A 17,387-nucleotide genomic window follows, 5' to 3' on the forward strand; every position below is an offset into this window, starting at 1 on the left:
ATAATAATTTAGAAAAATCTTAGGGGAATTTTTAAATTTACTTAATATTAGTATTTAATACTAATTTAAAAACTAAAAGGATCTAATATAGCTAATGGTTGAAACTGCTGTTAAATAGTCACTTGTAAAAGTAAACAGGTAAATATTTTATTATCATTTTCTCTTAGCATCAGAACTACTCAGAACCAGTAGTTCCTGCCAGATTCTGAATTTGATGCTAAGAGAATTTAGATATGTGCTAAATGTTAGATATCATTCTCTATTATGAATCTAAGGATTTTATAGTATATCTTGAATGTGATAAAATTTCCAAATTAATCCAAATCAAACAACAAAGAATTTTGAAAAGTAAATGCACAATTAGTCACATGTTCTTTAATAATTTGTACACTTCCATCCTTCATATCGGTTTCTTTTATATTTTGAAGTATGTGATCTTTATCTGGTTTTTTCTCTTCCACCAATGTTGGTTGTTTTAAGTTTTGTTTTTCATTATTTGAATAAATGGCGATTTTTTCTTTTGTGAAAACAGGTTTGGACACCGAGTCAGATTGTTGAGATTTTCCAATAACTTCTGTAGCAGCACCAGCAGGGTCATGTTGCAGGCAGAGGGCTGACCTGCAGCTTCTCTTTTTTAATGCTTTATCTGCTGTATAACTATCAGAAGGTTTGATGTTTCCTTTTGTATGTTCTTTTTCGACATCAGTTTTACTATTATTGTTTTTTGTATTTATCTGAAGTTTATTTTCTTTTTCAGTCAGATGGCTTCTTATTTTAATTCTTTGTTCTTTTCCATTATGCTGATTTTGGCCATCTACTTCTTGTACTTCTACTTCTCCGTCTATTGACTGTCAAAAGAAATAAATGTATTGCTTTTTGAAACAAAAACAATTAAATGGTAAGGCTTTGTTAAAATGACTAAATATTAGAACACATAAGTCATCTCTAAAAGAATACATTACTACAAATTCTATGTGTCAAAAAATCAGAAGATTTAGAATTGGCAATTAAGTTAATTCTCTAATCTATTAGATGTATAATTTTTTAGATACAGCAGTAATTTATTAATTAATAAAACTAAATTGTTATTTAGTTTCTATTGAGACATAATCCATCTCATACCAGGATATAAAAGGTAGCAAAAATTATTTTTACCCACTTTCACAAAATTAGATTTGTATATCATTGCCCCCAACTATGTTGATGCCAACCTATCCATGTCTGCAGAAAGCTGTGAGGACTAGTCCAGGCAACAAAAAGCTTCATTCAGCTTCATTAGTTAGCCTTGGCTTATCGCTCTTAGGTTCCCAGTCACTCACACACCTCTTCTCAGATCTCCTCTAGGGTGCTGAGTTGGTTTAAATTTTACTGTTGCCTTAAGTATACTGTTCCTCAATCTTTATTGAAGATTATTTTCCTACTTCCTTTCTTGTCTTTTTATTTAAGTTAAAATAATCTTTTACTTAAATATAGAAATAAGACTAAGTAAAAAAAAAAAACCCACAAACAAATAGGATCTAGTCATGATGAAAAATTAATATAGATACACCAAGTACTTCAGTTTGGGGAATGGTTTAGTTATATGTATAAATATTAACTAAACATACTAATTTCACAAATATTTAAAGAGGAAATTACCTAAGAAATTAAGGTAAACTAAAGAAATCTAGAAAAAATACAAGGTAGGTTACAATGTAAGATAAAGTAAGTCATAAAGAAGACAAGTTTTAATAAGTATAAGTTTCAAAACTGATTTGGATCCTAAACAAAAATACACAGAATTCTACCATGAGGTATATGTTGCACACCCAGAACTTATGTAAGCTGCTCTCTAAGCCTTAGAAACACATTGCACTTGTATTCTTTGACCACCCTTGGCTTTTATGAGTTACTGTTTTTGTTCTCAGATACCTGAATAAAACAATTTTTGAGGCACTTTCCTATCTGGCTTCTAAAAGTGTCTTCTTCTAAGAATAGATACAATTCCATCATTCTTAGAAAAGCTTATGGTCTCTGACCCTCAGTACCTTTATCTTTATTCATTTTCTTTTGGACATGTTTATGTATTTTCTCTGGTGGTTGTATGGCTTAGATGAGCAAATACTATTTCTCTGAAGACTATCTGTATCACAATAAAAAGAAAGCAACAATCCAAGTTATCTTTTGTGCTGTCCACTATTTGCTCTCTCTCAGCTAATTTGCAGAAATGTCAGACACATCCTGAGCTTTCAAAATACCCTGACCCAAGGAAGGAATGATAAAGCTAGCTTAGATAACCAGCCTCATCCACTTCATCCAGTTCTCTTTAATAACTCATTCTTTTTCTAGAACCTTTATTATCTTTTTATTTATTTATTATCAAAATAATAATATCAAAAATACTTTTGGCAATATATAAAAAGTGACAGATAAAACTCATAAATGAAAGAATAAGGAGTTTTGTAGTACTGCAACTAAAATGTTAGTCTATTTTTTTTTGTGATTAATCAGAGACCAAATCAACAAAACATAAGGTTCAGAATTCTTGAAATAGGTGCTAGATCATTGGCTTGACTAAGTGAATGTTTAAAAGTGAAAAACAAATGGCAAAATATAAAAATTATCTAAATGATTAATTTCATTTCACAATTTATAGCCTATTTATTGAAGACCCATGTGGGACTGGCACCCTTATTGGGGAGAAGTGGTCTGTTATTGTTTATTTTATATTTTGTTGTTATGAACTTGAGGATTTTAATAAATTCTTATCCTACAGGGAGGTGGTGAGCCAAAATTCATCAACCTATTATAGGAAAGTATGTTGGAATGGAGAAAGATGTCAATTTTTTACTGACCCTCGAAGTATCTGTTGTCTTGGTCCTGCTGACAAGTTAGGAACAGAAATCAGAGATTTACAACCAAGGGGAGAAACAGCAATTAGGAAAGTTTAGGCTAGGATGAGGAGAGTCTACTTTAGGAAAAGTATGGGGGCTTGAAACTCGGGGAAGCTGTAATCCTAAAGGCAACATTTCTTCCTCCTAGATAGCACATTCTCTAAGGAAGAGAAGGATCATTTAATCAGTTCAGAGAAACAGTTCAAGAAGCCAACACTTTGTTTTTAGGATGGACAAAATCTTTATGTCAGACTACTAAACTTATTTTCAGGCAAACCGTTAAGGACAGAGATCCCGGGTCAATGTAAGGAAAAAGATTCCAGAACCCGGAGGCATTGACTTCTCTAGTGCAACATAGCCCAGTCTAAAGCCCAGAGGAACAATTTTTGAAGGACAAATAGGGAAAGCTCTTTGCCATTCAGACAGCAAGGGGAAAAAAGCTTCCATGACTCATATATGATTAATAAAGTTGAGAGAAGTGACTGAAAAATCTTTATAGGTTGGAATTTCAGGAAAGGACTCACTGGGGAAGCAGAAGACCAAGAAAACAGGTACCTCATAAACCTGAGGCAGGCACATAAATTCTAGAAGGGCCAATACTATAATGTAAAAAAATCTAAACTTTCTCTTCCAGGGCCTACACATAACAGGCAATATTATTGTATTTTATTATAATATATGCCCCAAATGAAAGCTAGCCTGGCCAAAAACCTAAAGTTTAATAAAATAGAAAGTGTAGATAGTATATTAACTCTAATAACAAAAATCAAGAAAAGGTTTCAATTACGCAAGAGATATGAAGCTTAAGAAAAAGTCTAAGTTTAACTATTTTTGTTTTGTATGTGAAAGTCCATTAAACTAAAGTATTAAGATCTGTGTGACTATAGGATTTTGATTATTTTGTTTACTATCAGTTACTCATAACTTTCTATCCTAGATTCTGTGGCATATATAGCTAGAATGGGTATAGAGGGCATGTGAATAAAATGCTTGACTTGGAAACAGGTAATCCTGCTTTCAAGTCTTATCTCTCACAATAATTGGGAAAGAAACCCCTTTTACCTCCCTCAGCTTCAGTTTTCTTCTGTAAATTGGAGATAACTATCATCTCCCAATGAGTGTTTTGAATATATATCACAATGTATAACTGTATATTTCTCACAATGAGTATTCTGAAGTTCAAATGAGATAACATATGTAGAGTTCTTTACAAACTAACATACATGTAAATTATAATATAAAATATAATTTGTGCATGATTATAAGAGACTTATTTATCACCTGTCATAGATCAAGTATTTTCTCTAGAGAAAATTAAAATTAAGATATTCCATTTAATTGTTTTTTTTAACATTGGTGTACATGGTAGACTGGTAATGGAATGATTAAATGAACTGAAAGTTAAGAGCACTGTTTGGCAATCAGCACTAGCTTGCTGTATATAACACTTTAAACTCCTTGGGTCTCAATTTCTTAATTTGCAAAATGAGGGAATTATAATAGATGATCTAAAATCCCTTTCAAATTCCAAAATTCTATGATACAGGAACCTAAAAATTCCAGGTCAATTTCTAGCTTCTATTATACACCAGTGCCAAATTCTACAGAAAGACTTAATTAAACTATCTGAAACTCATGAATTTTCTACTTCAAGATCAGCAATCAATCAAAAAGCATTTACTAAGTATTGTGTACTCCTGATGTACTATGCTAAGTAAGTACTTCATAAAATTAATATTAATAATTATTAAAATAACTAAAAAATTGTAGGACTGAGTAGTACCATCATTCAAATGAATTTGAATCTAGTATTAGAAAATATAGTCTATGGTCATCCTGCCATTTAGGGAGGGGGGGGGTGGGGTAAGAGGTGAAAAATTGGAACAAGAGGTTTGGCAATTGTTAATGCTGTAAAGTTACCCATGTATATATATCCTGTAAATTAAAGGCTATTAAATAAAAAAAAAAAAAAAAAAAGACTATTTTCTGGGAAAAAAAAAAAAAAAAAAAGAAAATATAGTCTAAATAGCATTATAAATGCAGCATCTAGGACTATGTATCTTTCCTGTAAGTGTAATTAAATTAAGCATAATTATTAATGTTTAATACATTAATTAATGACACTAAAATGGCAAGAATGGGATTATTAGACTTTTAATTTCATAAATCTTTCCTCTAGAGAGTTCACCAAAATATTACCTTTAACTGAATTTCGGTCTTCTTATCACTAACATCAAGTACTTCAATTAATGGCTGGTTTTTGGGAGCTGGTTTTTCAAAATTGAAAACACCTTCAAGAAATTCATCAACATTTTCTTCAATGACAAAAAATCTTTCCTTTAAAAAAAAAAAAAAGAAAAGCATTGTGCATTTCCCTTCATTATTGTACACAAACTATTATTTAACTCAGTTAGTTATACAGTGAGGATCATAAAAGCAGTTGTAAGAATAAAATAAAACACTCAAACTACTTTGTAAACCTTAAAGTATTAGTGATTACTGGCCTTGTTAGATTTGAAACACCTGCTTATGAAGAGGCAATTTTTTTTAAAATAATAGCTTTTTATTTTTCAAAATACATGCAAAAGGTAATTTTCAACATTCACTCTTGCAAAATCTTATGTTCCACATTTTTCTCCCTCCTTCCCCCTTTTCCACCTCTCCTAGACAGCAAATAACCTAATATAGATTAAACATGTGTAATTCTTCTAAATAAAATATTTCCATATTTTATCATGCTGCACAAGAAAAATCAGATCAAAAGGGGAAAATGAGAAAGAAAAAGAAAGCAAGCAAACAACAAAAAAGGTGAAAATACTATGTTGTGATTCACAGTCAGACTCCATAGTCCTCTCTCTGGATGCAGAGACTCTACTGGCTCCTAGTAGACAGTCTTAGTTCTGGAGTTAGGAAGACCTGAGTTCCAATCAAGCTTCAGACACTTAGCTGTAAAACCTTGGGGAAATCACTTTAACCTGATCTGCCTAAATTTACTTATCTGTAAAATGGAGAAGATAATATCTACTTCAAAGGATTGTTGTGAAGGTCAAATAAGTTAATAAATTAAAAATTGTTTTTACACATAATTGTGTTAATGATCAAAAGGAGACCAAAAGAGGGTCATGAAATGTTCCCAAAGAATTTGCAGGCTTGAATCCATCTTCAAATCAAGTGGCCAAGTTTTTTGTAATTGAAGAGGGTTAAGTTCCAAAAGGATTTAGGAAAGAACCAGGAGCAAAGAGACAAATTTATCTAGTTCTTCATGTCACCGATATGCTAATTTTATGACTCGGAGGTAGAACAGAGGAGTGATCTCAAGAATTTGCTTATCAAAGACTTAAGAATCATTGACAGATAGTTAGAACAATAACACTCTAAGGTCAAGGGAATCTTAGGATTATTGCTATATTTCTCCTAGAAGCTGTACCTTATCACTTGGGTAAAAGTTAAATATTAAATTTTTAAAAAGAAATGAGCTAATAATTATAAAGTGCTTAGCATAGCACCTGGCACATAGTAAGGGCTAAAAATTATTATTATTATTATTACTAATTTAGGGTGCTCAATATCAAAGTTTAATCTAGAGGGAGCTAGGTGGAGCAGTGGATAGAGCATCAGCCCCTGGGCAAGTCACTTAATCCCAATTGCCTCAGAAAAAAAAAAATTTAATCTATTTTCAAAATGACAGGATTTCAGGTGAAATTTGTTGTCTTTCATTTTCAAAGACATCAGGAAGGTGATGCCATAACAGGCAAGTAAATTGGATTTAAGTGAAGGAGGGCTGTGTAAGGTCACCTGCCTCACTTTCTCCTCCAGAGCAAAAGTATAGCTTCTAAGGGAAACAGCAATAATTTAAAGGTCCCCAGACCTTAGAATGTCTCTGTTTTAACAATCTGCCAATGATTCTAAAGTCTTCTAGCTTTAGAATCAGTGATCCTGAAGTTCTGTTCCTCCCCTTCCCCCAACTTTAAGTGTTATTGTTCTAACAATCTGTCAATGATTATAAAAGTCTTCTGACCTAGGAATATAATAACATTTCTTCCCTTAGACTCTTGGATTAAATGGACTTGGCCAAGGATCTAATGGTGATCCATTAAGAGTCAGATTGCTTTTGGTTTAAGACCTGGTAATAAATGACCATATATTAGGACATAAAAACCTCAAACTCAAATGCAGTAAGGCAGAAATAGTAAATGCATTCTTTTCAGACCACGATGCAATGAAAATTACATTCAACAAAAAGTCAGGGGAAAACAGACCAAAAAATAATTGGAAACTAAATAATTTCATACTAAAGAATGATTGGGTGAAACAGCAAATCAGACATAATAACTTCACCCAAGAAAATGACAACAATGAGACGTCATACCAAAATGTGTGATGCAACCAAAGCGGTAATTAGGGGAAATTTCATATCTCTAGAGGCCTACTTGCATAAAATAGAGAAAGAGAAGGTCAGTGAATTGGGCTTGCAACTAAAAATGCTAGAAAAGGAACAAATTAAAAACCCCCAGTCAAACTTGAAACTCTAAACTTTAAATTCTAAAAATAAAAGGAGAGATCAATAAAGTTGAAAGTAAAAAAACTATTGAATTGAATAAAACTAAGAGTTGGTTCTATGAAAAAATCAACAAAATAGACAAGCCTTTAGTAAATCTGATTAAAAAAAGGAAAGGGGAAAAATCAAATTGTTAAGTCTTAAAAATGAAAAAGGAGAACACTCGCCACTAACGAAGAGGAAATTAGAGCAATAATTAGGAGTTACTCTGCCCAACTTTATGCCAATAAATTCAAAAACTTAAATGAAATGGAAGAATACCTTCAAAAATATAGTGTCCAGATTCTTCCAGAGGAAGATGTAAATAAACTAAACAGTCCCATTTTAGAAAAAGAAATAGAAGAAATAGAAAAAGCTTGCTCTCTGATACTTCGTGCTGGATTCTTTGAGATGATAGCCCTGGGACTAATATCTATTTGGTCCCAGTATAGCTCTCCATTTAATTTAATTTGTTGGTTAATGAATACTAGAGACCATTGCTCCTTCTTGCCTATGAGCCAGAGAATTACCATATCTTTTTTTTTTTTTTAAATAACTTTTTATTGACAGAACCCATACCAGGGTAATTTTTTACATTATCCCTTGCACTCACTTCTGTTCTGATTTTTCCCCTCCCTCCCTCCACCCTTCCCCAGATGGCCAGCAGTCCTATACATGTTAAATATGTCACAGTATATCCTAGATACAATATATGTGTGTAGAACCGAACAGTTCTCTTGTTGCACAGGGAGAATTGGATTCAGAAGGTAGAAATAACCCGGGAAGAAAAACAAAAATGCAAACAGTTTACGTTCATTTCCCAGTGTTCTTTCTTTGGGTGTAGCTGTTTCTGTCCATTATTGATCAACTGAAACAGTTAGATCTTCTCTTTGTCAAAGAAATCCACTTCCATCAGAATACATCCTCATAGACAGTTACGTTGTTGAAGTATATAATGATCTCCTGGTTCTGCTCATTTCACTTAGTATCAGTTCCTGTTAAGTCTCTCCAACCCTCTCTGTATTCATCCTGCTGGTCATGAGAATTACCATATCTATGACAGAATCTGGATGAATGTGTTTCCTTGCTTCTGTTTCTCTGCTAAATTCTCTTAGAATTCTGGACAGCTTTTGCAATGGTGTTATTTACAATAAACTTTTCCCCTTTCCCAACCTCAACAATGATACAGAGTTGCCAAATAAGAAAAAAAAAACCAGAACATTTTTTAAAGATGCACAGAAGAGAAGTATCCTGAAAGAAAATGTCCAGCTTTAAATCTTAGATTTTGTATTTATTAAATACTTAAAAGGAAAAACTTTCAATAATTGCAAGTTGCAGTTTCATGGAAAACTCTGGTTGTATCTTATTTTCCAGTCTTTCTCATATTATTCCCCAACATGATTAAGTTAGACTAGACTACTACTCTCTGGGCCATTCAACTATTTCCAAGCCTTTGCTTCTTTCCTTTCCTTTTCTGAATCCCTATTCATTCTTGAAAACCCAGTTCAATGCCTACTCCTCCACAAAGATAAACCTAGATCTCCACCTCACTACCTTCTCTCCCCTTCCCTCCCCCCAGCAATAAATGTAAACATTAAAAAGTTTGATGTAAATGTAGGCCAGGTGTTTTACATACATTATCTTAGTTGATGCTCACAGTAATTTTATGGGTAGACATTTCTTTGATATGGATGGATTTCTGATGGGGTGTGGGAAGATAATACTCTTCAAAGGTACAGATTACATACAACTCACACTTCTTATTCTCTTGAAAACCCTCCCCAGGAGGTCCACTTGACATGCTGGGGACTTTCTCTAGAGCCTTTATAATGCATTAAGATCAATGGGATCTTGTTTCAAAATTAGCCAATCTCCTTTCCAGTCATAAATTGCTAATGTCCCCATTACTATCTTTCTTTGGCACAATTCTTCACTTAGGGCCCCAGCCAATGTCATTCAAGCTTCTAGTCTAGATTCCTCATGCTCTCTCAACTAGCATATTTAAATGTTTTCTACCCTCACATCTTTCAGAGAAATGCCTTTCTCTCCATGTCTCTAATTCAATCAGGTGCTCATCATTTCTAACTTACAAAAAATAAGTTTTTTCTTACAAAAGCCTTCTGACAGGCTTTCAGACTCAAGTCTCTCTTCCATCCCCACAGCTGCCGAAAGGATTTTTCTAAAGCTTGAATCTGATGATGTCACCTTCCTAATTCAATAAATTCCAGTGGCTCCCTATTATCTCTAGATCCAAATATAAAGTCCTCTCTTTGGCACTTAAGGCTCTTCAAAATCTGGCTCCTTATACTAAAAAAGGGAAAGGGAACTGTATGTGCCAAAATGTTTGTGGCAGCCCTGTTTGTAGTGGCTAGAAACTGGAAAATGAATGGATGCCCATCAATTGGAGAATGGTTGGGTAAATTGTGGTATATGAATGTTATGGAATATTATTGTTCTGTAAGAAATGACCAGCAAGGATGAACACAGAGAGGCTTGGAGAGACTTACATGAACTAATGCTAAGTGAAATGAGTAGAACTAGGAGATCATTACATACTTGACGGTCAACAATGATACTGTATGAAGATGTATTCTGATGGAAATAGATTTCTTTGACAAAGAGACCTAATTCAGTTTCAATTGATCAATGATGGACCCAAAGAAAGAACACTGGGAAATGAATGTAAACTGTTTGCATTTTTGTTTTTCTTCCCAGGTTATTTTTACCTTCTGAATCCAATTCTTCCTGTGCAACAAAAGAACTGTTTGGTTCAGCACACATATATTGTATCTAGGATATACTGCGACATATTCAACATATATAGGACTGCTTACCATCTAGGGGAAGGGGTGGAGGGAGAGAGGGGAAAAATCGGAACAGAAGTGAGTGCAAGGGATAATGTAAAAAATTATCCTGGCATGGGTTCTGTCAATAAAAAGTTTTTATAATAAAATAAATAAACAAAATCTGGCTCCTTCATACCTTCCCAGTCTTCTTATACCTTCCCTCTTCTTCATGCACTCTGTGGTTAAGCGTCACCTGCCTAAATACAGGTGCAGCTAAGAGGCATAGGTAGTAAATAGAATGCAGGCCTAAGGTCTAGAATATGGAAGGTTCCATTTTCATCAGGTCTCAAACACTAACTGGATGATCTTGGGCCAGCTATTTAATCCTGTATACATCATATTTGAAAATAATGGTTTTTATCTTGTTTTCCTCATTAAGGCAGCTAGGTGATGAAGTGCATAGAACTCAGGGCTTGAGTTTCAATTCAACTTCAGATACTTATTACCTATGAGACCCTGAGCAAGGTATTTAACTTCTGCCTCAGTTTTCTCAAATGTAAAATGGGGGTAATAATAGCACCTATTTTACAAAGTTATTATGAGGATCAAGTAAGATATTTTGTAGTTTAGTTGGTAATAGTAAGCATTTTAAAAAATGCTTATTCCTTTCCTTTTCCATAAAGGAGTAGCAGAAAAAGACTATGAGGTATTTGACAGGGGAGGATTATTATTTTTTTTTTAGCCTATGTTTCTATGTATCCCCCATACTTACAGAGTGCCTGGAATATATTAAGGTACATAAATGTTTGATGACTTCACACTATCTACTGAGGCATAGGAACTTTCAGTTTAGAATTAGGTTTACTTATTATTTGCATTAATTGTAAAAGTATATTGAGTGTAATGTTTCTTCATTCTCTCTAATTATTTAAGTTGATTTCTAATTTAACATTTTATTTATTTATTTTTTTTGCTGAGGCAATTGGGGTTAAGTGACTTGCTGAGAGTCATAAAGCTAGGAATTGTTAAGTCTGAGAGCACATTTGAACTCAGGTCCTTCTGACTTGAGAGCTGGTGCTCTATCCCATTGTGCCACCTACCTGCCTGATTTCTACTTACTTTAATGTCAAGAGCTCTGGATTTGGAGACCCTAGCTTTGAATCCCAGCTATAGGTAACTAAACTATATTTCCTTGGACAAGGGAAAATCACAACTTCCTGGGCCTCTATTTCTTTATTTGTAAATCATTGGGCAAGAACTAGATTTTTAAAAATCCATAACTCGGGAAGAGATGAGGCTGATGACTTTTCCAGAAATTGTCTCACTTAAGTTCAATTTACACGCAGGTCAAGTATCATCATTACATGCATCACCTGTGCTGTCATAGATTATTTTGGAAAAGAAAGGTGGAAGAGGACAAAGGACAATTAACTTATTTATCTCCAGAAAAAAGGTCATTTATGTACTTAATGTATAAGATTCAGAGATTCCAAACCAGAAGGTTTATATTTAAAAGTCCAGAATCCTTTCCCCTCAATTAACCCTGAAGATGAGATTTTCAAAAAATAGGTACAAATTGAAAAATGGTCAAAGGATATGAACAGACAATTCTCAGATGAAGAAATTGAAACTATTTCTAGTCATATGAAAAGATGCTCCAAGTCATTATTAATCAGAGAAATGCAAATTAAGACAGCTCTAAGATACCACTACACACCTGTCAGATTGGCTAAGATGACAGGAAAAAATAATGATGATTGTTGGAGGGGATGCGGGAAAACTGGGACATTGATGCATTGTTGGTGGAGTTGTGAACAAATCCGACCATTCTGGAGAGTAGTTTGGAACTATGCTCAAAAAGTTATCAAACTGTGCATACCCTTTGATCCAGCAGTGTTACTACTGGGATTATATCCCAAAGAGATTATAAAGAAGGGAAAGGGACCTGTATGTGCACGAATGTTTGTGGCAGCCCTTTTGTAGTGGCTAAAACTGGAAACTGAATGGATGTCCATCAGTTGGAGAATGGCTGAATAAATTGTGGTATATGAATATTATGGAATATTACTGTTCTGTAAGAAATGACCAACAGGATGATTTCAGAAAGGCCTGGAGAGACTTACACAAACTGATGCTGAGTGAAATGAGCAGGACCAGGAGATCATTATATACTTCAACAACAATACTATATGATGACCAGTTCTGATGGACCTGGCCATCCTCAGCAACGAGATCAACCAAATCATTTCCAATGGAGCGGTAATGAACTGAACCAGCTATGCCCAGAGAAAGAACTCTGGGAGATGACTAAAAACCATTACATTGAATTCCCAATCCCTATATTTATGCCCACCTGCATTTTTGATTTCCTTCACAAGCTAATTGTACAATATTTCAGAGTCTGATTCTTTTTGTACAGCAAAATAACGTTTTGGTCATGTATACTTATTGTGTATCTAATTTATATTTTAATGTATTTAACATCTACTGGTCATCCTGCCATCTGGGGAGGGGGTGGGGGTAAGAGGTGAAAAATTGGAACAAGAGGTTTGGCGATTGTTAATGCTGTAAAGTTACCCATGCATATATCCTGTAAATAAAAGGCTATTAAATTTAAAAAAAAAAAACACATAATAAAAGAGGGAACAAAAAATAGGTACAATTAAAACAAAATAATTCAATTTATCCCCTCCTGCTTAGGTGCTATTTGTGTATATATATTTATATATATATTCTTTTATATTTCAGCAAACGATTTTTGTTCATGCTGGACAATTAAACTATATAAACCACACGTTTTAAAAAAGCAAATACATTGGCTTTCACCATAATTTATATTCTACATCACTAAAAAGATTTCGGAATGAAAAGATGTATTTATGGTGTAAGGGGAATGCATGCTAATTTTGAAAAATGGGATTATAAAAGTTATTAAGTAGAAAAGAGTACTGTTACCTGCAAACAGTTGTTGCTCAAACCAAAATACCACTTTCGCCAGTGCCCATAACTCTCGGGAGACTTGGCAAATTCTATCACTGTATTGAATGAAGAAATATTAATTTTCGGTTTCTTACAGCTCAACTTATTTTCAGGAGCAAACTGCAAAATGAATGAATAAGAAACATCTTGCGTTGAGAAGCAAAGTTTGTATTGATGGGGGCTCAGATCACTCTGAAGGCTTTGTGGTTGGATCTGAGGCACTTGGATCAACAAAATGAGAGATTCTTCATCTTGATTACACTTCAAAGGAGGGCATAACATTTTCCCTCTTTTAGTCTCTGAAAAAACTGTTTCTCTAGGTTGAACTTTATTCGGATTCTCTGGAAAACTTTCCTTTCTACTAGTTTTCTTTTTGGATTCTTCTAGTGAACCTGTATTACCTGGAAAACTCAAAGTCCCAGAGGATGGTACCTCATTACAGTCCCCAGGTAAGGCAGGCTCCTCTCTAACAGTGCCATTTGATAAATTTGCTTTACTACTAAGTGGCTGCCCTGAAGTACCAGATGGACCTGCATTCCTTGGTACGTTCAGTACCCCAGAGGCTGGCATTTCATTACTTCTCCCGGGTAAGATCATAGGAAGATCCTCCTCTCTAGTGCAACTTGGGGGATTTGCAACAAGCGACAGCTCTGAAGCATCTGGTGGAACAGCCACAATCCCAGCAGCTGGGTCCTCGGTAGTACCTTCCTGAGAGTCTATCATTTCTTTACCAGATAAAGCCCAGGCATTCTCAGGGCAAGATTGGAAAGTTATGAGGGCATCTGGAGAAATGTCTTGGCTCCAATCTTTAACCATTCCAGTATCCCTTAAGAGCTCATCAGACTGGCTTCCTATTTCCTCGGAAGTGCAAACAGACTGAGAGCCATCAGTTTCCGGCATGCCTTTAGATGCCAAAGACTTCACCAAATCCTCCGTCCCTGCTTGCTTCGGTAGTCCCTCTCCCCGGACAGCTCCCTCCTCCTTTTCCCCCTTCTCTTTCTTTTTCTCCTCTTCCTTCAACTTTTTTTTGTCTTCTTCCTCCCTCTTGTTGTCTTGTTCCTCCCTCTTGTTGTCTTGTTCCTCCCTCTTGTTGTCTAGTTCCTCCCTCTTGTTGTCTTGTTCCTCCCTCTTGTTGTCTTGTTCCTCCCTCTTGTTGTCTTCTTCCTCCCTCTTGTTGTCTTCTTCCTCCCTCTTGTTGTCTTGTTCCTCCCTCTTGTTGTCTTGTTCCTCCCTCTTGTTGTCTTCTTCCTCCCTCTTGTTCTCTTCTTCCTCCTCCTTTTTCTTCTCTTCCTTTGCCTTTTCCTCCACGTCTACCTCTTTCTCTTCCTGCGGGTCCGGGTGGTCTATGCCGTGCTTTGGAGGCACCACGGGCAAGGTAACGATCAGCTGCCGCTTGGCCTTGTTGAACTGAGCACTACCTCGGCTCTCCTCTACGGGATAAGGAAGCGGGAGATGAAGACTGTAGTCGGGCTTGCGCGAATTGAGCAACAGCTGCTTCTCGGTCACCTCCAAGACAGCTTGTCCGGCAGAGCGCAGCAGGGGGAGTTCGATGCTCACTACCAGCTCTCGGGGTATAGTGCTGGGGCAGGAATCCCGGGAGCACCGGTAATCCTGCAGATCCACGTGGTGCCGTTGCACTATGCTGTGACGCGGCACGGTGGGGGCGGGGTCTGGAGGCTCCTCCCGGGGAGGCGCGTCGCTGCGGGCTTGCGTGGCGCTGGCCTTCGCGCCATCGGGATAGGCGTAGGGATAGGGGAAGGCGGGCAGAGGGCTGTCCCCTGACTCCTCCCCCTCGGGCGCGGGCGGGGGGCCTCCTGGGAGGGGCGTGCGCAGCACGGCTGCCTCCGGCGTGCCTTTGTACTTGATTTTCAGGACCTTGGCGTTGCGTCGGTCCAGCTTTACGCCGAACTGCTTTTCCACAGCCTCTAGGGCGGTGGCATTGATCATGCTCCGGAATCGCTCGTGGCGCTTGCCCAGCGACAGCGTGTCCGGATGGAAGATGATGTCGTAGACCTTGTAGCGGGTCCCCTGGCCGCCCATGTACTCGCGGCCCGGAGCCAGGCTGTAAGGCAGGGACCAGAGCTGTCCCCGCGAGGAGCCCTGAGGGCCGCCGATGCCGGGTTGGCTGCTGGGCTGGTCCAGTAACGGGTTGCTGCAGATGTTCAGGAAGCACCGCTGAGTCCCGTTAAGGCTGGTGCGCAGCACATGGCCCGGCTCCGGGTGCACGAACTGCACCTTCACGCCGCGCTCCCGCTCCAGCGCCGTAATTTCCTCTTCGTAGCGCCTCCGATTCTCTGGATCCGACAACTCCGCCGCATACTCCCCGAAGAGCCGCCGGAACTCCGGGTCCTCGAAGGCATTCGTTAGCTTCTTCACTTCCTCGGCGCTCAGGTCCAGGTCCTGAAGCAGCGAATCGGGTTTCTTCGAGGCCATGTTCTGTATTAGTACTGGAGGGAGGAATTCTCCCCTTGCCTGCGGGCCCAGCCAGGTCCGGATCAGCCCTTAGCCGGACTCGCGGAGAGGACAGCTCAAGAGAGTTGCCGGAGAGACTGCCGGTTGGTAACAGCGGAGGGAGGGGGAAGCGGCCGCGTGCCAGTTGTCATGGCGATGAGTGACACCCGTGCCCAACCCTTTGCGGATGAGGAGAGCTGGCGGGAGAAAGAGCTTGCATCTTCTGCGGGTGAAGAAGAGACAGGTTTAAGAGGAAAACGGTAATGAGTAATCTTCCCCTCCCGGCTCTTAAGGGTATCCCTGCTCAGCTACTTTATTATTATTTTTAATTCTAGAAACGGTCATCTCTGCTCTACCAGAGTCTTCACTAAATTACCTCTTATTTTTTAATTCTTTGTCCAATTAAAAAAAATCACTGCCCTATATATGTTGAATATGTCGATATATGTGTGCAGAACCAAACAGTTCTCTTGTTGCACAGGGAGAATTGGATTCAGAAGGTAAAAATAACCTGGGCAAACAGTTTACATTCATTTCCCAGTGTTCTTTCTTTGGGTGTAGCTGTTTCTGTCCATCCTTGATCAATTGAAACTGAATTAGGTCTCTTTGCCAAAAAAATCCACTTTCATCAGATTACATCTTCATACAGTATCGTTGTTGAAGTATATGATGATCTGGTTCTGCTCATTTCACTTAGCATAAGTTCATGTAAGTCTCTCCAAGCCTCTCTGTATTTATCCTGCTGGTCATTTCTTACAGAACAATAATATTCCATAACATTCATCTACCACAATTTAATCCTGGGTCCCTTTTAATGGTATGTCTGGGAGGAACTTTTGGACGTCCACTTGCAGGGGCTAGGGACACTGAGGAAGTGTCTGTTTCAGAATTAGATATCTTTTTGTGGGAAGACCAATTTTCAGAGACTAATGAAATCCAAGAGAGCAGTAAAGTGGGAATCCCTACCATTTATTTGTTTTTCACAAAATGTATGATGTAATTAGATTTCATCTGAGTTTTAGTAGAGAGCTATTATCACTATGTGGCTTTAGAATTTATCAGCAGAAAGATCTTAGATAAAATCAAATTCATTTTTTTCTCTTTAAAAATAATCTTCAAATCTCTATCCCCACCTCTGAATTGTCCAATTATTGTCATTTTAAATTATCTTACTCATTACTTAATTACTAATTACCAATCATGAACAATTAAAATCCCTCTCCAATCTTTTGTCAATCTTTGTTTCTAAACAGTGTTTTGCAGTTGTGTTCATTATTACTGTGTATTGGTAAGTGAAATCCCATATATTTTATATATAATGTAGTTATTTTAAAAGGATTTATTTTTCTGTTAAATTTTAGTGTATTATGTAGAGAGGGTGATTTTGTGTTTATATTTCTGCTACTTTAATGATGTTATTATTTCAATAGTTAATTCATTAGTACATATGATTTGCAAAAGTGATGTTTTTGTCTCACAAATATTTTTTTCTTCATTTTCTTCTTCTTGTCTAATTGTGATAGCATTTAAGCTCTTCATAACTTCTCCATGTTTTCCAGTCTTATACTTTATTCTTTGACTAAACAATTCCTTCTAAAATACATTTGGCCAAATGCAAAACAAACAAACAAACAAAAACACTGAAGAAAACATCTTTAAAAGTAAAACTAGCCACATAAAAAAACTAAATGAAGCTCATATTTTAAAAAATAGAATTGAGCAAATGGAAGCTAATGACTATGAGACATCAAGAATCAGTCA

General features: G+C 36.6%; 1 protein-coding gene across 1 annotated transcript; it reads right to left on the minus strand.

The window, feature by feature from the left end:
- Positions 1–7: 7 nt before the first annotated feature.
- DNAAF2 (dynein axonemal assembly factor 2) lies at positions 8–15,863 on the minus strand. Its single transcript, XM_031952815.1, has 3 exons — positions 13,152–15,863; positions 5,073–5,210; positions 8–848 (listed from the first exon to the last, which is right to left on the minus strand). The coding sequence occupies exons 1-3, from the start codon at positions 15,606–15,608 to the stop codon at positions 315–317; spliced, it is 3,129 nt and encodes a 1,042-aa protein (XP_031808675.1). The 5' UTR covers positions 15,609–15,863; the 3' UTR covers positions 8–314.
- Between the last annotated feature and the right edge of the window lie 1,524 nt (positions 15,864–17,387).

This window comes from Sarcophilus harrisii, chromosome 2 (genome assembly GCF_902635505.1).
Source record: "Sarcophilus harrisii chromosome 2, mSarHar1.11, whole genome shotgun sequence".
Taxonomy (NCBI): domain Eukaryota; kingdom Metazoa; phylum Chordata; class Mammalia; order Dasyuromorphia; family Dasyuridae; genus Sarcophilus; species Sarcophilus harrisii.

Bases quoted from the DNA above. Each gene is read 5' to 3' on its own strand.
- DNAAF2 (XM_031952815.1), bottom strand. From the start codon at position 15,608: ATGGCCTCGAAGAAACCCGATTCGCTGCTTCAGGACCTGGACCTGAGC. The intron at 5,211-13,151 runs GTAACAGTACTC...TTTTTTTTAAAG, and splicing joins TGAGCAACAACTGTTTGCAG to GAAAGATTTTTTGTCATTGA. The intron at 849-5,072 runs GTAATATTTTGG...TTCTTTTGACAG, and splicing joins AGACCGAAATTCAGTTAAAG to TCAATAGACGGAGAAGTAGA.